This window comes from Oncorhynchus clarkii, chromosome 31 (genome assembly GCF_045791955.1).
Source record: "Oncorhynchus clarkii lewisi isolate Uvic-CL-2024 chromosome 31, UVic_Ocla_1.0, whole genome shotgun sequence".
Classification (NCBI taxonomy): domain Eukaryota; kingdom Metazoa; phylum Chordata; class Actinopteri; order Salmoniformes; family Salmonidae; genus Oncorhynchus; species Oncorhynchus clarkii.
In genome coordinates this window covers 11,922,912-11,945,645 of record NC_092177.1, presented here as the reverse complement: position 1 = coordinate 11,945,645, position 22,734 = coordinate 11,922,912, and the positions used below count along the sequence as shown (strand labels likewise).

Genomic DNA, 22,734 nt, shown 5'->3' with positions numbered 1-22,734 from the left:
CTTTCCTGCAGTGCAGGAAATGTAAAACTTGTGTATTTGAGGTTCAAAAAGTGTCTGAAGTTTGTAGTTTCCATTTAGAAATTTCAGACTTGATTGTACTTGAATGTATTAAACCCTACAAAAATGACCATTAATTATAATCCACATAATAATTCACATTTCCTGTTGCTGCAGGATTATTTTCCTGCTGTAGGAAACTGGATCAAATTAGGATCCTACATCCGTATGGTATGAAAATCATTCTCATTTTCATTGATTGTTGGACTGGTTGAGAAGTACCCAGAGCTTTGCCAGTGTCCTTGATTGATTTTACATATTACAGAAAGTTGTTCTCCCTCAGAAGTAGTTTCAGACTGTTCAGATGTCTGTGTTGGCCCATCTCAGGGTCAACGTCCCAAATTGAATCCCATCCCCTACATAGTGCACTACTTTTGACCTGGGCCCTGGACAAAAGTAGTGCACTATATAAGGAATAGGGTGCACTTTGGGACATTCACATACACACTGAAGTGCAGATGTCCTCTGCTTCACCATACAGCTGTGAAGGTTTGATAATCATTATCATTCTTTCTTTCTTTTCTGGGAGTGAAATGTTGTCCAGTGAATATGAGAGATGCTATTGTTCCTCCCTGCAAGGCTATCCTGTTCTCTCCCTTGGCTGCTGTGGTCTGATTAGAACCTTGGATCTGGGTCCAACTCGCTGCCCTGAGGGAATCCACCCCAATCCAGAACCATCCTCCCTCTGAGCCTTCTGGTATACTCTCTTTCTCGTTCTCTCTCTCGTTCTCTCTCACACACACACACACACACACACACACACACACACACACACACACACACACACACACACACACACACACACACACACACACACACACACACACACACAGAGAGAGTGAGTGGTTGTGGCTAGGCTGGCTTGGCTGACGCCTGCGGAGAAGAGAGATCTTTACTGAGCATGCAGTGTCCATCTGTGGCTGAGCCTTTGTTATGGGGGGCAGCTGGCTGAGTGTGTGTGTGTGCGTGAAAAAGAGAGTGTGAGGGTGTGTGTGTTGCTGCGATGGGAGGAGGAACGAGGGAAGAATGAGCTCTCTGTGTGTGAGGGTCACAGAGAGACCTCACGACCAAGACTATACTCCCTCCCTCCCTCCCTCCCTGTTCCTCATTTGATAATGATTGAGGCAGGTCAATGTTATGTGTTTGTTGGTTTGGTGTGTGTGTGTGTGTGTGTGTGTGTGTGTGTGTGTGTGTGTGTGTGTGTGTGTGTGTGTGTGTGTGTGTGTGTGTGTGTGTGTGTGTGCGTGTGCGTGCGTACGTACGTACTGTCAGTTTGGGATGAGATGAGTCACGCTGAATGGGATTTTCACTGCATGCCAACTAGAGTGAGTTAACAGAATCCTCTACCTCTGAGAGATAGATAGTGAGTTAACAAAATCCTCTACCTCTGAGAGATAGATAGTGAGTTAACAAAATCCTCTACCTCTGAGAGATAGATAGTGAGTTAACAGAATCCTCTACCTCTGAGAGATAGATAGTGAGTTAACAAAATCCTCTACCTCTGAGAGATAGATAGTGAGTTAACAAAATCCTCTACCTCTGAGAGATAGATACTGAGTTAACAGAATCCTCTACCTCTGAGAGATAGATAGTGAGTTAACAGAATCCTCTACCTTTGAGAGATAGATAGTGAGTTAACAGAAACCTCTACCTCTGAGAGATAGATAGTGAGTTAACAAAAACCTCTACCTCTGAGAGATAGATACTGAGTTAACAGAATCCTCTACCTCTGAGAGATAGATGAAAATAAAGGGTCAGAGGTAGAGAGAAGGGGATAAAGAAAGAGAGAGACAGAGATTGAGGGAGAGAGGGACAGAGATATTGAGGGAGGGAGAGAGATGGGGAAAGAAAGAGAGAGACAGAGCTTGAGGGAGAGAGGGACAGAGATATTGAGGGAGGGAGAGAGAGATGGGGAAAGAGAGAGAGAGACAGAGCTTGAGGGAGAGAGGGACAGAGATATTGAGGGAGGGAGAGAGAGATGGGGAAAGAAAGAGAGAGACAGAGCTTGAGGGAGGGAGAGAGAGACAAAGATATTGAGGGAGGGAGAGAAAGAGAGATATTGAGGGAGGGAGAGAGACAGAGATATTGAGGGAGGGAGAGAAAGAGAGATATTGAGGGAGGGAGAGAGAGGCAGAGATATTGAGGGAGGGAGAGAGAGACAGAGATATTGAGGGAGGGAGAGAGAGACAGAGATATTGAGGGAGGGAGAGAGAGACAGAGATATTGAGGGAGGGAGAGAGAGAGAGATATTGAGGGAGGGAGAGAGAGAGAGATGGGGAAGGCAGATAGAATGTCTGTATTGACACGTATAAAGCAATAGAGTTTGCAGTGTATTCAATCTGGGCTGTGTCTGTGTCTGTGACTGTGTCTGTGTCTGTGACTGTCTGGGCTGTGTCTGTGACGGTCTGGGCTGTGTCTGTGTCTGTGACTGTCTGGGCTGTGTCTGTGACGGTCTGGGCTGTGTCTGTGACGGTCTGGGTTGTGTCTGTGACGGTCTGGGCTGTGTCTGTGACGGTCTGGGCTGTGTCTGTGACGGTCTGGGCTGTGTCTGTGACGGTCTGGGCTGTGTCTGTGACGGTCTGGGCTGTGTCTGTGACTGGCTGTGTCTGTGACGGTCTGGGCTGTGTCTGTGACTGTCTGGGCTGTGTCTGTGACGGTCTGGGCTGTGTCTGTGACAGTCTGGGCTGTGTCTGTGACTGTCTAGGCTGTGTCTGTGACTGTCTGGGCTGTGTCTGTGACTGTCTGGGCTGTGTCTGTGACGGTCTGGGCTGTGTCTGTGACGGTCTGGGCTGTGTCTGTGACGGTCTGGGCTGTGTCTGTGACGGTCTGGGCTGTGTCTGTGACGGTCTGGGCTGTGTCTGTGACGGGCTGTGTCTGTGACGGGCTGGGCTGTGTCTGTGACAGTCTGGGCTGTGTCTGTGACAGTCTGGGCTGTGTCTGTGACAGTCTGGGTGGACTGTGTCCTTTGTGGTTCCGGGTGTTTATAGGCTGTCAGGATGTTTACAGAGATTCAGGGTGTTTATAGAGCGTCAGGGTGTTTATAGAGCGTCAGGGTGTTTATAGAGATTCAGGGTGTTTATAGTCTGTCAGGGTGTTTAGTCTGTCAGGGTGTTTATAGTCTGTCAGGGTGTTTATAGAGCGTCAGGGTGTTTATAGAGCGTCAGGGTGTTTATAGAGCGTCAGGGTGTTTATAGAGCGTCAGGGTGTTTATAGAGATTCAGGGTGTTTATAGAGCGTCAGGGTGTTTATAGTCTGTCAGGGTGTTTATAGTCTGTCAGGGTGTTTATAGAGCGTCAGGGTGTTTATAGAGCGTCATGGTGTTTATAGAGCATCAGGGTGTTAATAGAGCGTCAGGGTGTTTATAGAGCGTCAGGGTGTTAATATATTTTTTGAGAACTAGCACTAATAACAAAACAACACGGAAACTATGTAAGAAGAGCATAAAAATTTAAGAAAAGCATTTATAAATAGAACAAATACTGCCAGGGATTACCTTTATGGTTCAGGTCTGTTCAGGGATTACCTTTATGGTTCAGGGATTACCTTTATGGTTCAGGGATTACCTTTATGGCTCAGGTCTGTTTAGGGATTACCTTTATGGTTCAGGTCTGTTCAGGGATTACCTTTATGGTTCAGGTCTGTTTAGGGATTACCTTTATGGTTCAGGGATTACCTTTATGGTTCAGGGATTACCTTTATGGCTCAGGTCTGTTTAGGGATTACCTTTATGGCTCAGGTCTGTTTAGGGATTACCTTTATGGCTCAGGTCTGTTTAGGGATTACCTTTATGGTTCAGGGATTACCTTTATGGTTCAGGGATTACCTTTATGGCTCAGGTCTGTTTAGGGATTACCTTTATGGCTCAGGTCTGTTTAGGGATTACCTTTATGGTTCAGGGATTACCTTTATGGTTCAGGTCTGTTTAGGGATTACCTTTATGGTTCAGGTCTGTTCAGGGATTACCTTTATGGTTCAGGTCTGTTCAGGGATTACCTTTATGGTTCAGGGCTGTTTAGGGATTAACTTTATGGTTCAGGGATTACCTTTATGGTTCAGGTCTGTTTAGGGATTACCTTTATGGTTCAGGGCTGTTTAGGGATTACCTTTATGGTTCAGGGATTACCTTTATGGTTCTGGTCTGTTTAGGGATTACCTTTATGGTTCAGGGATTACCTTTATGGTTCAGGTCTGTTTAGGGATTACCTTTATGGTTCAGGGCTGTTCAGGGATTACCTTTATGGTTCAGGTCTGTTTAGGGATTACCTTTATGGTTCAGGTCTGTTTAGGGATTACCTTTATGGTTCAGGTCTGTTTAGGGATTACCTTTATGGTTCAGGTCTGTTTAGGGATTACCTTTATGGTTCAGGGATTACCTTTATGGTTCAGGTCTGTTTAGGGATTACCTTTATGGTTCAGGTCTGTTCAGGGATTACCTTTATGGTTCAGGTCTGTTTAGGGATTACCTTTATGGTTCAGGTCTGTTTAGGGATTACCTTTATGGTTCAGGTCTGTTTAGGGATTACCTTTATGGTTCAGGTCTGTTTAGGGATTACCTTTATGGTTCAGGTCTGTTTAGGGATTACCTTTATGGCTCAGGTCTGTTTAGGGATTACCTTTATGGTTCAGGGATTACCTTTATGGTTCAGGTCTGTTTAGGGATTACCTTTATGGTTCAGGTCTGTTTAGGGATTACCTTTAGAAAGGGTTTCCATGTATTAAAAAATATAACTGGGCTGACACATTGGCATAGTAGATAATAGCAGTGAAGTGATAATTGGTGATAAAACACTTTTCATGGACAGATAGTTACTGGAGCTGTTAGAGAGGAGAATATGGTATGTGTGTGTGTGTGTGTGTGTGTGTGTGTGTGTGTAGTTGGGCGGTTCCTTTAGTTGGCCGGTTCCTGTAGTTGGCCCGTTCCTGTAGTTGGCCGGTTCCTGCAGTTGGCCGGTTCCTGCAGTTGGCCGGTTCCTGCAGTTGGCCGGTTCCTGCAGTTGGCCGGTTCCTGCAGTTGGCCGGTTCCTGCAGTTGGCAACTTCCTGCAGTTGGCATGTTCCTGCCGTTGGCCAGTACCTGCCGTTGGCCAGTACCTGCCGTTGGCCTGTTCCTGCCGTTGGCCTGTTCCTATAGTTGGCCGGTTCCTGTAGTTGGCCGGTTCCTGTCGTTGGCCGGTTCCTGTCGTTGGCCGGTTCCTTTAGATGGCCGGTTCCTGTAGTTGGCCCGTTCCTGTAGTTGGCCCGTTCCTGTAGTTGGCCGGTTCCTGCAGTTGGCCGGTTCCTGCAGTTGGCCGGTTCCTGCAGTTGGCCGGTTCCTGCAGTTGGCCGGTTCCTGCAGTTGGCAACTTCCTGCAGTTGGCATGTTCCTGCCGTTGGCCAGTACCTGCCGTTGGCCAGTACCTGCCGTTGGCCAGTACCTGCCGTTGGCCTGTTCCTGTAGTTGGCCGGTTCCTGTAGTTGGCCGGTTCCTGTCGTTGGCCGGTTCCTTTAGATGGCAGGTTCCTGTCGTTGGCCTGTTCCTGTCGTTGGCACGTTCCTGTAGTTGGCACGTTCCTGTAGTTGGCACGTTCCTGTAGTTGGCACGTTCCTGTAGTTGGCACGCTCCTGTAGTTGGCACGTTCCTGTAGTTGGCACGTTCCTGTAGTTGGCACGTTCCTGTAGTTGGCACGCTCCTGTAGTTGGCAAGTTCCTGTAGTTGGCAAGTTCCTGTAGTTGGCAAGTTCCTTTAGTTGGCAAGGTCCTGTAGGTGCAGGCTAATTGGTCTGTCTGAACAATGCTAATGAATTCTAATTGATATATGGACTGCTTCACAGGCTGAGATTCAGGCTGAGACAGGGTTGATGTGTGAGAGAGTGGGAGAGTGAGAGAGTGAGAGAGAGAGAATCCCCATACTTTAATGAAGACAGCTTCTCCATCCTAGAGGGGGAGATCAACCATTTTCACTCTATTCAATTAGTCAAAACAGGAACATTTTACATCTGGCTAGAAAAGAATAAGGAAATGATCTCAACAGAGAAAAATGTCCTCATGTGTGTTACCTATATCTCCCCAATAGAATCTGTAGTTCATTTTGTTTTCAGGACTTGTAATGTTGTTTCTAATGCCTTCTGTTTTTCCTCAGCTGTTTATCTGCTTGATTGAGAATTCATTGATACTGTAGACTTGAGTAAGGTAATGAATGATATGTGTAATATGCAATTGGTGCATTTCACTTGAGCTTATTCAGTAGTACTTGGAAACTAAACGTTATTGCCACACTCACACACACACCTATTCACATCTGAGTCACAGTGTAGCAATCACTAGGCAACCAACTGTCTACAGTAGGAAACAGAGTTGTTATCAATCACTAGGCAACCAACTGTCTACAGTAGGAAACAGAGTTGTTATCAATCACTAGGCAACCAACTGTCTACAGTAGGAAACAGAGTTGTTATCAATCACTAGGCAACCAACTGTCTACAGTAGGAAACAGAGTTGTTATCAATCACTAGGCAACCAACTGTCTACAGTAGCAAACAGAGTTGTTATCAATCACTAGGCAACCAACTGTCTACAGTAGGAAACAGAGTTGTTATCAATCACTAGGCAACCAACTGTCTACAGTAGCAAACAGAGTTGTTATCAATCACTAGGCAACCAACTGTCTACAGTAGGAAACATAGTTGTTATCAATCACTAGGCAACCAACTGTCTACAGTAGGAAACAGAGTTGTTATCAATCACTAGGCAACCAACTGTCTACAGTAGGAAACAGAGTTGTTATCAATCATCACTAGGCAACCAACTGTCTACAGTAGCAAACAGAGTTGTTATCAATCACTAGGCAACCAACTATCTACAGTAGGAAACAGAGTTGTTATCAATCACTAGGCAACCAACTATCTACAGTAGGAACAGAGTTGTTATCAATCACTAGGCAACCAACTATCTACAGTAGGAAACAGTTGTTATCAATCACTAGGCAACCAACTGTCTACAGTAGGAAACAGAGTTGTTATCAATCACTAGGCAACCAACTGTCTACAGTAGGAAACAGAGTTGTTATCAATCACTAGGCAACCAACTGTCTACAGTAGCAAACAGAGTTGTTATCAATCACTAGGCAACCAACTGTCTACAGTAGGAAACAGAGTTGTTATCAATCACTAGGCAACCAACTATCTACAGTAGGAAACAGAGTTGTTATCAATCACTAGGCAACCAACTATCTACAGTAGGAAACAGAGTTGTTATCAATCACTAGGCAACCAACTGTCTACAGTAGGAAACAGAGTTGTTATCAATCACTAGGCAACCAACTATCTACAGTAGGAAACAGAGTTGTTATCAATCACTAGGCAACCAACTGTCTACAGTAGCAAACAGAGTTGTTATCAATCACTAGGCAACCAACTATCTACAGTAGGAAACAGAGTTGTTATCAATCACTAGGCAACCAACTATCTACAGTAGGAAACAGAGTTGTTATCAATCACTAGGCAACCAACTGTCTACAGTAGGAAACAGAGTTGTTATCAATCACTAGGCAACCAACTATCTACAGTAGGAACAGAGTTGTTATCAATCACTAGGCAACCAACTATCTACAGTAGGAAACAGAGTTGTTATCAATCACTAGGCAACCAACTGTCTACAGTAGGAAACAAAGTTGTTATCAATCACTAGGCAACCAACTGTCTACAGTAGGAAACAGAGTTGTTATCAATCACTAGGCAGCCAACTGTCAATCAGCCATGTATATCACACATGACACGAATCACGACCCCATGATAGTTCAAATTACAATTAACATAACACGTATTAACATCTTCCAGTAGAACTGTAAAAAGTGTGATATATCATTTGAGGTTAGGAAACAAGTGCTTTCATAAACGCTTGGCGCGGGCCTCTTTTCACACAAACATTGTAAAGTAAGTTTTCTCTCAGTGAACCATCCCTAATGAATTATGTTTATTTAAATATTGAATATGATTGGCCAACATCAGTTTTCACATTTTTTCATTTTGTGGCCGACTAGAGTGTCCTCTTTCCACTGCTGTGGTGCTGAATCGCAGCGGGATGGCGAGTGGGCCGGTCCGGTCATGTCTAGAAGGGATGGGGAGTGGGGCGCGCCCGGGTATGGCTAGAAGCAATGGGGAGTGGGGCGCACCCGGTTATGTCTAGAAGGGACGGGGAGTGGGGCGCACCCGGTTATGTCTAGAAGGGATGGGGAGTGGGCGCGCCCGGTTCTGTCTAGAAGGGATGGGGAGTGGGGCATGGCTAGAAGGGTTACAGCTTTTGTCAAATTAACGTCAAAAGTCTATTTTTTTTTTATGTGCATTTTAGCTAACCCTAACCCTTTTCCTAACCTTTGCCTAATGCTCCTAACCTGCTGCGTTAATTCTCCTAACCTGCTTCATAAATTCTCCTAACCTGCTGCGTTAATTCTCCTAACCTGCTATGTTAATTCTCCTAACCTGCTGCGTTAATTCTCCTAACCTGCTGCGTTAATTCTCCTAACCTGCTGCGTTAATTCTCCTAACCTGCTACATGAATTCTCCTAACCTGCTACATGAATTCTCCTAACCTGCTGCGTTAATTCTCCTAACCTGCTGCGTTAATTCTCCTAACCTGCTGCGTTAATTCTCCTAACCTGCTGTGTTAATTCTCCTAACCTGCTGCGTTAATTCTCCTAACCTGCTGCGTTAATTCTCCTAACCTGCTGCGTTAATTCTCCTAACCTGCTGCGTTAATTCTCCTAACTTGCTGCGCTAATTCTCCTAACCTGCTGCGTTAACTCTCCTAACCTGCTGCTTTAACTCTCCTAACCTGCTGCGTTAATTCTCCTAACCTACTGCGTTAATTCCATATGACCTTTCATGTTGGTATAAAGCACATGGTTCTACTTTACAGGCTAATTTCTATTCTGTTAAGATGAATGACAGTAATGTAAATGTGATTTTGAGTACCGTGGGAGGATGCCCTAATGCTATACAGACACAATGCATATGGATGTCAGGTAAATTAAAATCTTGCCGGTCATTACTTCTGGCGCCAAATTTTCCAAACGGAAACCCTGGTACACGCACTTTTGTGTGAAAGAATGAATGAATGAAGGAAGGGTGAAAAGGGGGGGCGCAGGACGAAGGAGAAAGAAAGCGAGAGAGGGGGTAGAGAGGGGTGGTCAGCTTCAAAGCCTCATGTTGTTATGGTAACTTGTTTATGCCTCACGGGTGCATCTTGAAGATCCTATTAGCGACTGATGGAGTCATTAACACAGAGTCCACTCTGATCATTTAATCATTTCATTACATTAACACAGAGTCCACTCTGATCATTTAATCATCTCATTACATTAACACAGAGTCCACTCTGATCATTATATCATCTCATTACATTAACACAGAGTCCACTCTGATCATTATATCATCTCATTACATTAACACAGAGTCCACTCTGATCATTATATCATCTCATTACATTAACACAGAGTCCACTCTGATCATTATATCATCTCATTACATTAACACAGAGTCCACTCTGATCATTATATCATCTCATTACATTAACACAGAGTCCACTCTGATCATTATATCATCTCATTACATTAACACAGAGTCCACTCTGATCATTATATCATCTCATTACATTAACACAGAGTCCACTCTGATCATTTTAACTCATTTAGGATTTATCCTTTCTATTCCTCCCACTCCTAGTACATGAAGACATCTAGTAATGCCTCTATCCAAATAGAATAGGAATGAAGGCTGGGAATCTCTTCTCTCTCTGTTTCTCTCTCTGACAGGGAGTCGTTTAGAAGTCTAATGAGCTGAGTGATGATAGAATGTACATAAGGTGGCAGGGAGTACACACTCTGAGAGGGGGGGTGGAGAGAGAGGGGGGTGGAAAGGAGAGAGGGGGAGTGGAGAGAGAGAGGGTGTGGAGAGAGAGAGAGGGGTGGAGAGAGGGGGGTGGAGAGAGAGGGTGGGTGGAGAGAGAGAGGGGGTGGAGAGAGAGAGGGGGTGGACAGAGAGAGGGGGGTGGACAGAGAGAGGGGGGTGGAGAGAGAGAGGGGGTGGAAAGAGAGGGGGGTGGAAAGAGAGGGGGGTGGAAAGGAGAGAGAGGTGGGAGGTGGAGAGAGAGAGGTTGGATTGGGAGAGAGAGGGGGGGATGGGGAAAGAGGGGGTGGAAAGAGAGAGAGGGGGGATGGGGAGACAATAATGGTGTTCCAAAAATGTCCAGTTGCCAGGACCACAAATACAAATTCCATCTAGACACCGTTGCCCTAGAGCACACAAAAAACGATACATACCTCGGCCTAAACATCAGCGCCACAGATAACTTCCACAAAGCTGTGAACGATCTGAGAGACAAGGCAAGAAGGGCATTCTATGCCGTCAAAAGGAACATAAAATTCAACATACCAATTAGGATCTGGCTAAAAATACTTAAATCAGTTATAAAACCCATTGCCCTTTATTGTTGTGAGGTCTGGGGTCTGCTCACCAACCAATAATTCACAACATGGGACAAACACCAAATTGAGACTCTGCATGCAGAATTATGCAAAATTATGCATGCAGAGCAGAATCAGGCCGATACCCACTAATTATCAAAATCCATAAAAGAGACGTTAAATTCTACAGCGATTCCCAAACCTTCCATAACAAAGCCATCACCTACAGAGAGATGAACCTGGAGAAGAGTCCCCTAAGCTAGCTGGTCCTGGGGCTCTGTTCACAAACACAGAGCCCCAGGACAGTGACCTGTTGCCACAAGAAAAGGGCAACCAGTGAAGAACAAACACCATTGTAAATACAACCCATATTTATGTTTATTTATTTTCCCTTTTGTACTTTAACCATTTGCACATCGTTACAACACTGTATATATTCATAATATTACATTTGTAATGACTTTAATCTTTTTGGAACTTCTAGTGTAATGTTTACCATTCATTTTTATTGTTTATTTCACTTTTGTATATTATCTACCTCACTTGTTTTGGCAATGTTAACACATGTTTCCCATGCCAATAAACCCCCATGAATTGAATTGAATTGAGACAGACTGATAGAGAGAGAGAGGTCATGATCAGATGAGCTCCTGCATTTTTCAGCATGTTCTTAATAAAAATATATATTTAGAGTTAGATAAAGTTAGATTTTTTTGCCAGGAACATACACAGGATGTTACCCTCTGCAACATAACCAACCTTTACTCCAAATCAAAACTCAAAACCTACATTCTGATTTTGGACAGAATTATGGAATCACCTGGAAGGCTTACAACTACCAAAGATGATTATTCCAACGCTATACAGCAAATGCTCTGGAAAACAACAGAAACCTGAAAACACCATCCTACCTGGAACTGAGTGAGTAATGTTTAGTCTGAAACTATATTTTACTTCCAAAAGCCAAGAAGAAAAATACATTACATGACTTTATAAGGACTGAATGCTAAATTAAGACTGCCAAGCTTGATACAACTTCAATTAGCACTGATGTGTCAAGTGAGAGGTGTCAAAGTCCTTCAGCCCAACAATGGCAGGAGAGTCAAACAGTCTACTCCAACCAAATGGAGAGGCCTTAGAAGCTGCCTCCCGCTGTTCAGATGTAATTCAAATACAGTACTCTGTGTATGTAAAGAATGACAAGGCAAGAAAAGATCACAAAATGAAGCTCCTTATGGAAAATCAAGAGACACTATTATAAAAATGAAAACATCAGCAACCTCATCTTCCACACAGACCATCCCCTGGCATGGCACAGTGCTATATTAACACACTACCCCTCTGTTAAGAGAGGGGGTGTTAACAAGGGGTGGAAACTCGGGACACTAGACAACGAGGACTCTGAGTCAGCTAATATAAACCTCTATAAGTCCGGAACAGTAATGGTACAGGGCAACCCCAAACAGTTTCAGCTGGAGTTTCACCTAATCAAAGAATTAGCCCAGCATGAGAAGCTCTCCCTTGAGAAAGATACCCCCACCCCGAGCGGGTCAGACCAGACCTCTTCACTATATAACCCCACAGACGAGCCACAGCCAGCGAAAAGTCAACCTCCCAGCACAGAGTACTACCCTCTCATTGAAATTAAGGATACATTTACCCAGCTGGAGGTAAGGCAGGTGGAGCTGGAACAACAGGTGATTACAATCCAGTCAGCACAGACCCAGACAACAGTCCAGCATAACAAAACCCCCTTCACCAGACGCAGACAACAGTCCAGCATAACACCACCCCTTAACCAGACAACAGTCCAGCATAACAAAACCCCCTTAACCAGACTCGGAGAGCTGGAGGTGGAGAGACATATCTGCACTCTGGACTGGTGAGACAACTTCAACAATATAAAAAGCAAGAGCAGGAGAAGAACAGAGCACTAGAGGAGAGGAGCAGACTGCTGGAGGAGAGGGTGAGGGGGATGGCGTGTGACAGAGAACAACCCACTAGAGAGGTGGCCACCACCGCAGAGAAGGCAGCAAAACAGTCCACACCAGACCCTGACCATAGCGTCAACATCACAGCAGAACAGACAAATGAAGAAGACCAAGCCCAGTGGATCTCACCCCCTCTGAGCACCCCCCCTGTCAGCCACCCTGATAGCCCTCCTGACAACACCCCACACCGACTGAGGACATATACAATACACAGATTGTACTCCTTATGGACTCAAATGGGAAATATATAGAAGAAAAAAACTTTTTCCCCAAACACAGTGTGTCTAAACTCTGGTGTCCAAACACCCAGCGCACCCTCGACCTTCTGTCTGAGAACCAACTGGGTTCACCCAGCCACATAATAATACACACAGGCACAAACGACCTGAGAACACAGCAGGAAATGGTGGCCATTGCACTAAAGGGAGTGATTGAAAAAGCTTCTTCTACTTTTCCCAACGCACAAGTGGTTATCTCCACCCTGGTACCACGAAAATACTTCCACCCTGCCACAATACAGCGGGTAAATGCAAGTATTTCCCGTGACTGTGCCTCAAAACCAAATGTTTTCCTGGCCCACCAATCCATCCTGGACTTGAACAGCCTCTATGACCAGGTCCACCTCTACAAGGCAGCAGTGCCCACCTTTGCCCGGACTCTAAAGGACATTGCTCTCAAACGCAGCCCCAACACTTCACACAGGAGCAACAGATCAATAGACACCCCGCCCAGACCAGCGAGACACTCTCTCAGACCTGTGGGACCCCCCCCCCCCTGGACCTACACATAGAGGACCCACGCCGAGAGGACCTACATCCAGACCACAACACCACCAGCCACATACACACCCCAACCCCCAACCAATCAACACCCCCCCAAGTCAACCATGCCCACACCTCATTTAGGCCCCCTCAGATCAGACCTATGCCCCCCCTGCCCACCCCATGCACCGCATCCCCGCAAAGAGGGCCTAACAATGGAAGACCTAACTCACTTCATTAAATTCGTCAAAACAGGAACATATTACATTTGGCTAGAAATTCAAAAGGAAATGATCTCAATGGAGAAAAATGTCCTCCTGTGTGCTACCTATATCCCCCCACTAGAATCCCCATACTTTAATGAAGACAGCTTCTCCATCCTGAAGGGGGAAATCAATCATTTCCAGGCCCAGGGACATGTACTAGTCTGTGGTGACCTAAATGCCAGAACTGGACAAGAACCTGACACCCTCAGCACACAGGGGGACAAACACCTACCTGGTGGTGACAGCATTCCCTCCCCCATATGCCCCCCATGACACAACTATGACAACATAACCAACAAAAACAGGTCACAACTCCTGCAGCTGTACATAGTCAATGGTAGGCTTCGAGGGGACTCCTATGGTAGGTACACCTACAGTATAGCTCATCTCTTGGCAGTAGACTATTTGATCACTGACCTCAACCCAGAGCCACTTAGAGCGTTCACAGTCAGCCCACTGACACCCCTATCAGGCCACAGCAAAATCACACACTACTTGAAAAGAGCAATACCCAATCATGAGGCATCAAAGCCAAAGTAACTGAATCATTTTATGAAATGCTATAGAGGGAAGGAATGTAGTTTGGAAAACTACCAAAAAACAATTAGGCAACAACTAATTCAATCCCATGTAGACAACTTCCTGGACAAAACGTTCCACTGTAATAGTGAATGTGTAAACTTGGCAGTAAAAAATCTTATCAGCATATTTGACTTCTCAGCTTCCCTATCAAATCTAAAACATCTCAAATAGAAAACTGACATAGAGAACCTGAGTCTACGCCTTCACTATGGTGAATCACTAAAACAATACAGAAATACACTATGGAAAAAGAAGGAGCAGCACGTCAGAAATCAACTCAATGTAATTGAAGAATCCATAGACTCTAAGGTAAAGTGGATCTAAAATTCCATGCATAACACTTGTATCTTTTAGCAATGTTTATTATGAGTATTTCTGTAAATTGATGTGGCTCTCTGCAAAATCACGGGATGTTTTGGAACTACTGAACGTAACGAGCCAATGTAAACTGAGATTTTTGGATATAAATATGAACTTCATCGAACAAAACATACATGTATTGTGTAACGCAAAGTCCTATGAGTGTCATCTGATGAAGATCATCAAAGGTTAGTGATTAATTTTATCTCTATTTCTGCTTTTTGTGACTCCTCTCTTTGGCTGGAAAAATGAACGTGTTTTTCTGTGACTAGGTACTGACCTAACGTAATCGTTTGGTGTGCTTTCGTCGTAAAGCCTTTTTGAAATCGGACACTGTGGTTGGATTTACAACAAGTTTATCTTTAAAATGGTGTGAAATACTTGTATGTTTAATTTTAATTATGGGATTTCTGTTGTTTTGAATTTGGCGCCCTGCACTTTCACTGGCTGTTGTTGAGGTGGGAAGCTACCGTCCCGAATTTCCCAGAGAGGTTAACATCATCCTTAACTCTGGCATCTTCCCCAATATTTGGAACCAAGGACTGACCCAATCCACAAAAGTGGAGACAAATTTGACCCTAATAACTACCATGGGATATGCGTCAACAGAAACCTTTGGAAAATCCTCTGTATTATCATTTACAGCAGACTCGTACATTTCTTCAGTGAAAACAATGTACTGAGCAAATGTCAAATGAGCTTTTTACCAAATGACCGTACAACAGACCACTTATTCATCCTGCACACCCTAATTGACAAACAAACAAACCAAAACAAAGGCAAAGTCTTCCCATGCTTTGTTGATTTCAAAAAAGGCTTCGACTCAATCTGGCATGAGGGTCTGTTATCCAAATTGATGGAAAGTGGTGTTGGGGGAAAAACATACAACATTATAAAATCCATGTACACAAACAACAAGTGTGCGGTTAAAATAGCCAAAAAACACACACATTTCTTCCCACAGGGCCGTGGGGTGAGACAGGGATGCAGCTTAAAGAGTTTTAGTATAGCCAATTGGAATTTGTTGTCTGTATATTTTATCATTTCATTATGGATACCATCAACACCACAGGCCTTTTTGGGTTGGAGGGTTTTTATTTTGTCCTGTAGTTCATTAACCACTTCTGGGAAAATTGGAAAACACTAAACAAACAACACAAAGAAGTATCTATCCAAAATGGAGATGTATGGGTAAACCACTTCTCCAAACTTTTTGGCTCTATAACAAAGAACAAACAACAAAAACATATACATGATCAAATACAAATCTACAAATCTTAGAATAAACTATTAAAGACTACCGGAACCCACTGGATTCTCCAATTCCCTTTAATGCAACCGCTGTGTCAGATTTCAAAATAGCTTTACCGAAAAAGCACACCATGCAATAATCGGAGTACAGCGCTCAGACAACAAAACAAGCCATACAGATATCCGCCATGTTGTGGAGTCAACAAAGTCAGAAATAGCGTTATAAATGTTCATATACCTTTGATGATCTTCATCAGAATGCACTCCCAGGAATTCCAGTTCCACAATAAATGTTTGATTTGATTTGTTCCATCATTTATGTCCAAATACCTCCTTTTTGTTCGCGCGTTTAGTACACAATCCAAACTCACGACGCGCGGGCAAGTCCAGGTGAAAGTTCAGACAAAAAGTCATATTACAGTTCGTAGAAATATGTCAAACAAAGTATAGAATCAATCTTTAGGATGTTTCTAACATAAATCTTCAATAACGTTCCAATCAGATAATTCCTTTGTCTGTAGAAATGCGATGGAACGCAGCTACCTCTCACGTGAGCGCGCGTGATCAGCTCATGCCACTCTGGCAGACCTCTGACTCATTCAGCTCCCATTCCCCCCTCCTTCACAGTAGAAGCATCAAACACAGACTGTTGAGATCTAGTGGAAGCCTTGGGAAGTGCATAATGACCCAATAGAATAGAATATTCGATAGGCAATGATTTGAAAAATTACAAACCTCAGATTTCCCACTTCCTGGTTGGATTTTTTTCTCAGGTTTTTGCCTGCCATATGAGTTCTGTTATACTCACAGACATCATTCAAACAGTATTAGAAACTTCAGAGTGTTTTCTATCTAAATCTACTAATAATATGCATATATTAGCAACTGGGCCTGAGTAGCAGGCAGTTTACTCTGGGCACCTTATTCATCCAAGCTACTCAATACTGCCCCCCAGTCCCAAATAACTTTTAAGCCCCACCCTCTTCAACATATATCAAGGAATTGGCGAGGGCACTAGAACAGTCTGCAGCACCCGGCCTCGCCCTACTAGAATCTGAAGTCAAATGTCTACTGTTTGCTGATGATCTGGTGCTTCTGTCACCAACCAAGTAGGGAGCAGCACCTAGATCTTCTGCACAGATTCTGCCAGACCTAGGCCCTGACAGTAAATCTCAGTAAGACTAAAATAATGGTGTTCCAAAAAAGGTCCAGTCGCCAGGACCACAAATACAAATTCCATCTAGACACTGTTGCCCTAGAGCACACACAGGGGGGAGAGGTGGGGGAGAGAGCAAGAAGGCGGGGGGAAAGAGAGAGAAGGGGGGGGGGGAGAGAGCGAGAGAGAGGGGAGAGGGAGGGGAGAGGAGAGAGAGAGAGGGTGGGAGAGAGCGAGAGGGGGGAGAGAGAGAGAGAGGGGAGAGGGAGGGGGGGAGAGCGAGGGGGAGAGAGAGAGAGGGGGGGAGAGCGAGAGGGGGGGGAGAGGGGGGGAAGAGAGAGAGAGAGAGAGAGAGGGGAGAGGGAGGGGAGGGGAGAGGGTGGGGAGAGAGAGAGAGAGGGGAGAGGGTGGGGAGAGAGCGAGAGGGGGGGAAGAGAGAGAGAGAGAGGGGAGAGGGAGGGGGGAGAGAGGGAGAGGGAGGGGGTGGGGAGAGAAAGCGTGTCTCTGTATCCCCTGATGTCCTGTTAAACCATGAAGGATCAGTATAAACAACAAATGCTTCTCGCTCCTCTAAATCCACAAATCTGCTTCCATGGTCAGATTTCATCTACTGATAGTAACGCTACTGCCCGTGACCACACACACACACACACACACACACACACACACACACACACGGTGCGTCAGGCTGTCTGGTTTAATGTGCTGGCTAACTGCGACTGTACTCTGTTGACATTATAAACCCAAATAGAGTCCAGAACAATGGTTCAGTCTGTCTGACCCGAGCAGACAGCAGTCTCAGCTCTTTACTCTTTATCACGGGGTCAAAGTAAGGGTCCAGGCTTTTCAAATGACAGATTGTGTTTTTAACATTTTGCCATTCCCCTCTCTTCTCTGGTTCTAATGCTTGCTATACCGTACATTCCCCTCTCCTCTCTGGTTCTAATGCTTGCTATACCGTACATTCCCCTCTCTTCTCTGGTTCTAATGCTTGCTATACCGTACATTCCCCTCTCCTCTCTGGTTCTAATGCTTGCTATACCGTACATTCCCCTCTCCTCTCTGGTTCTAATGCTTGCTATACCGTACATTCCCCTCTCCTCTCTGGTTCTAATGCTTGCTATACCGTACATTCCCCCAGAATCCTGACATCGTCATGAGAATTTTTTTTTTTCATTTTAGAGGTCGGTCCAACATGAGCGTCCTGACAGTGACTGTGTTCCTATTCCCTATGTAGTGCACTACTTTAGACCAGGGCCCTATTCCCTATGTAGTGCACTACTTTTGACCAGGTCCCATGGGCCATTCTTCATTAGAACAGGTACCATGTGGAGGCCTTTACAGACATCATGTCAAACTTCATTAGAACAGGTACCATGTGGAGGCCTTTACAGACATCATGTCAAACTTCATTAGAACAGGTACCATGTGGAGGCCTTTACAGACATCATGTCAAACTTCATTAGAACAGGTACCATGTGGAGGCCTTTACAGACATCATGTCAAACTTCATTAGAACAGGTACCATGTGGAGGCCTTTACAGACATCATGTCAAACTTCATTAGAACAGGTACCATGTGGAGGCCTTTACAGACATCATGTCAAACTTCATTAGTCACATGCACCGAATACAACATGTGTAGACCTTACTGTGAAATACTTACAAGCCCTTAACCAACAATGCACTTCAAGAAAGAGTTAAGAAAATATTTACCAAATAAACTAAAGTAAAAAACAATACAAAGTAAGACAAAAAAATAACAATAACGAGGTTATATACAGGGGGTACCGATACCGAGTCAATGTGTGGGGGCACAGGTTAGTCGAGGTAATTTGTACATGTACAGTTCAAGTCGGAAGCTTACATACACCTTAGCCAAATACATTTAAATTAAGTTTTTCCCAATTCTTGACATTTAATCCTAGTAAAAATTCCCTGTCTTAGGTCAGTTAGGATCACCACTTTATTTTAAGAATGTGAAATGTCAGAATAATAGTAGAGATAATGATTTATTTCAGTTTTTATTTCTTTCTTCGCAATCCCAGTGGGTCAGAAGTTTACATACACTCAATTAGTATTTGGTAGCATTGCCTTTACATTAAAAAAAAACTTGGCTCGTTTCAGGTAGCCTTCCACAAGCTTCCCCAATAAGTTGGGTGAATTTTGGTCCAATCCTCCTGACAGAGCTGGTGTAACTGAGTCAGGTTTGTAGGCCCCTGTCACGATCGTCGTAATGAGCGGACCAAGGCGCAGCGTGAGTATAGTTCCACATATTTTTAATCTCCGTGAAACAAACAAAACAATAAAGAAACAACGAAACGTGAAGTCATGACGTGCACACAGGTAACGAAACACAAACAATAACCCACAAAACACAGGTGGGGAAATGGCTACCTAAATATGATCCCCAATCAGAGGCAACAATAAACAGCTGCCTCTAATTGGGAACCATATTAGCACCAACATAGAAATAGACATACTAGAACATCCTCTAGTCACGCCCTGACCTACTACACCATAGAGAACCAAGGGCTCTCTATGGTCAGGCCGTGACAGCCTCCTTGCTCGCACATACTTTTTCAGCCACTCCAATACCTTGACTTTGTTGTCCTAAAGCCATTTTGCCACAACTTTGGAAGTATGCTTGGGGTCATTGTCCATTTGGAAGACCCATTTGCAACCAAGCTTTAACTTCCTGACTGATGTCTTGAGATGTTGCTTCAATATATCTACATCATTTTCGTCCTTGTGATGCTATCTATTTTGTGAAGTGCACCAGTCCCTCCTGCAGCAAAGCACCCCCACAACATGATGCTGCCACCCCTGTGCTTCACGGTTGGGATTGTGTTCTTTAGCTTGCAAGTCTCCCCCTTTTTCCTCCAAACATAACGATAGTCATTATGGCCAAACAGTTCTATTTTTGTTTCATCAGACCAGAGGACATTTCTCCAAAAATTACGATCTTTGTTCCCATGTGCAGTTGCAAACCGTAGTCTGGCTTTTTTATGGCAGTTTTGGAGGAGTTGCTTCTTCCTTGCTAAGCTGCCTTTCAGGTTATGTCGATATAGGACTTGTTTTACTGTGGATATAGATACTTTTGTACCTGTTTCCTCCAGCATCTTCACAAGGTCCTTTGCTGTTGTTCTGGGATTGATTTGCACTTTTCACACCACAGTACGTTCATCTCTAGGAGACAGAAGGCATCTCCTTCCTGAGCGGTATGACGGTTGCGTGGTCCCATGGTGTTTATACTTGTTTACTATTGTTTGTACAGATGAACGTGGTACCTTCAGGTGTTTGGAAATTGCTCCCAAGGATGAACCAGACTTGTGGAGGTCTCAAATTTTTTTCTGAGGTCTTGGCTGATTTCGTTTGAATTTTCATGATGTCAAGCAAAGAGGCACTGAGTTTGAAGGTAGGCCTTGAAATACATCCACAGGCACACCTCCCAATTGACTCAAATTATGTCAATCAGAAGCCTATCAGAACTTCTAATGCCATGACATCATTTTCTGGAATTTTCCAAACTGTTTAAAGGCACAGTCAACTTAGTGTATGTAAACTTCTGACCCACTGGAATTGTGATACAGTGAATTAATCTGTCTGTAAACAATTGTTGGAAAAATGACTTGTGTCATGCACAAAGTAGATGTCCTAACTGACTTGCTAAAAATATAGTTTGTTAACAAGAAATTTGTGGAGTGGTTAAAAAATGAGTTTTAATGACTCCAACCTAAGTGTATGTAAACTTCCGACTTCAACTGTAGGTAGGGGTGAAGTGACTATGCATAGATAATAAACAGTGAGTAGGGGTGAAGTGACTATGCATAGATAATAAACAGTGAGTAGGGGTGAAGTGACTATGCATAGATAATAAACAGTGAGTAGGGGTGAAGTGACTATGCATAGATAATAAACAGTGAGTAGGGGTGAAGTGACTATGCATAGATAATAAACAGTGACTATGCATAAATAATAAACAGTGAGTAGGGGTGAAGTGACTATGCATAGATAATAAACAGTGAGTAGGGGTGAAGTGACTATGCATAGATAATAAACAGTGAGTAGGGGTGAAGTGACTATGCATAGATAATAAACAGTGAGTAGGGGTGAAGTGACTATGCATAGATAATAAACAGTGAGTAGGGGTGAAGTGACTATGCATAAATAATAAACAGTGAGTAGGGGTGAAGTGACTATGCATAGATAATAAACAGTGAGTAGCAAAACAAATGGAGGGGGGGGGGGGGGGGGAGTGTCAATTATAAATAGTCCGGTGGCCATTTGATTAATTGTTTAGCAGTTTTTTGGCTTGAGGTGGAAGCTGTTAAGGATCCTTTTGGTCTTCGACTTGATGCTCCAGTATCGCTTGCTGTGCGGTAGCAGAGGAAAAAGTCTATGACTTGGGTGACTGGAGTCTTTGACAATTTTTTGGGCTTTCCTCTGACACCACCTATTATATAGGTCCTGGATGGCAAGAAGCTTGGCCCCAAGGATTTACTTGGCCGTACTCACTACCATACCAGGCGGTGATGCAACCGGTAAGGATGCTCTCGATGGTGCAGCTGTAGAACTTTTTGAAGATCCTGGGACCCATGCCAAATCTTTTTAGTCTCCTGAGGGGGAATAGGTTATGTCGTGCCCTCTTCATGACTGTCTTGGTGTGTTTGGACCATGATAGTTTGTTGGTGATGTGGACACCAAGGAACTTGAAACTCTCGACCCGCTCCACTACAGTCCCATCGATGTTAATGGGGGCCTGTTCAGGTAGAGGGGTGGTCGTCTACCAAGATATCTTATTAACACTTTTCTCCTCCCCTCAGGTTCCTGTCACGTAGAGGGGTGGTCGTCTACCAAGATATCTTATTAACACTTTGCTCCTCCCCTCAGGTTCCTGTCAGGTAGAGGGGTGGTCATCTACCCAGATATCGGGGACAAGCTGGACATTATCTGCCCCAAGGCTGAGCCAGGACGAGACTATGAGTTCTATAAGCTGTACCTGGTCAGGAGGGAGCAGGCGGAGGGGTGCAGCACGGTCATGGACCCCAACGTACTGGTCAACTGTAACAAGCCAGAGAAGGACATCAAGTTCACCATCAAGTTCCAGGAGTTTAGTCCCAACTATATGGGCCTGGAGTTTAAGAAGAATATGAATTACTACATCACATGTGAGTACTGAATCAATCTTTATAAAGTTGAGCCAAGAGTAGGAGAAAAACTCGACCTCTTTTTCCTTTACCCCAATCTTTGGCTATGTAGAAGACTCAGTGAGCATAACCTTGCTATTGAGAGCATAGCCTTGCTATTGAGAGAGGCCACCGTAGGCAGAGCTGGCACTCAAGAGAAAGGCTACAGTATGTGCACACTGCCCACAAAATGAGGTGGAAACTGAGCTGCACTTCCTAACCTCCTGCCAAATGTATGACCATATTAGAGACACACATTTCCCTCAGATTACCAAGACCCACAAACAATTCTAAAACAAACCCAATTTTGATGAACTCTCATATCTACTGGATGTAATACAACAGTGTGCCATCGCAGCAGCAAGATGTGTGACCTGTTGCCACAAGAAAAGGGCAACCAGTGAAGAACAAACACCATTGTAAATACAAACCACATTTATGTTTATTTATTTTGCCTTTTGTACTTTCACTATTTGCACATTGTTACAACACTGTATGTAGACATAATATGACATTTGAAATGTCTTTATTATTTTGTAACTTCTGTGAGTGTGATGTTTACTGTTACTTTTTGTTTATTTCACTTTTGTTTATTATTTATTTAACTTGCTTTCGCAACGTTAGCATATGTTTCCCATGCCAATAAATCCCTGAAATTTAAATGTAAAAATTAAGTTCAGCTTGA

At 44.1% G+C, this 22,734-nt stretch overlaps 1 protein-coding gene across 1 annotated transcript in view; it reads left to right on the top strand.

Annotated features, from left to right (window-relative positions):
* The window catches only part of LOC139390600 (ephrin-B1-like), a 141,509-nt gene that overhangs the window by 48,478 nt on the left and 70,297 nt on the right, over positions 1–22,734 (top strand). The window contains exon 2 of the mRNA XM_071137825.1: positions 21,754–22,031. Within this exon, the coding sequence (XP_070993926.1) occupies positions 21,754–22,031 (278 nt within the window). The remainder of the gene's footprint in view (positions 1–21,753; positions 22,032–22,734) is intronic.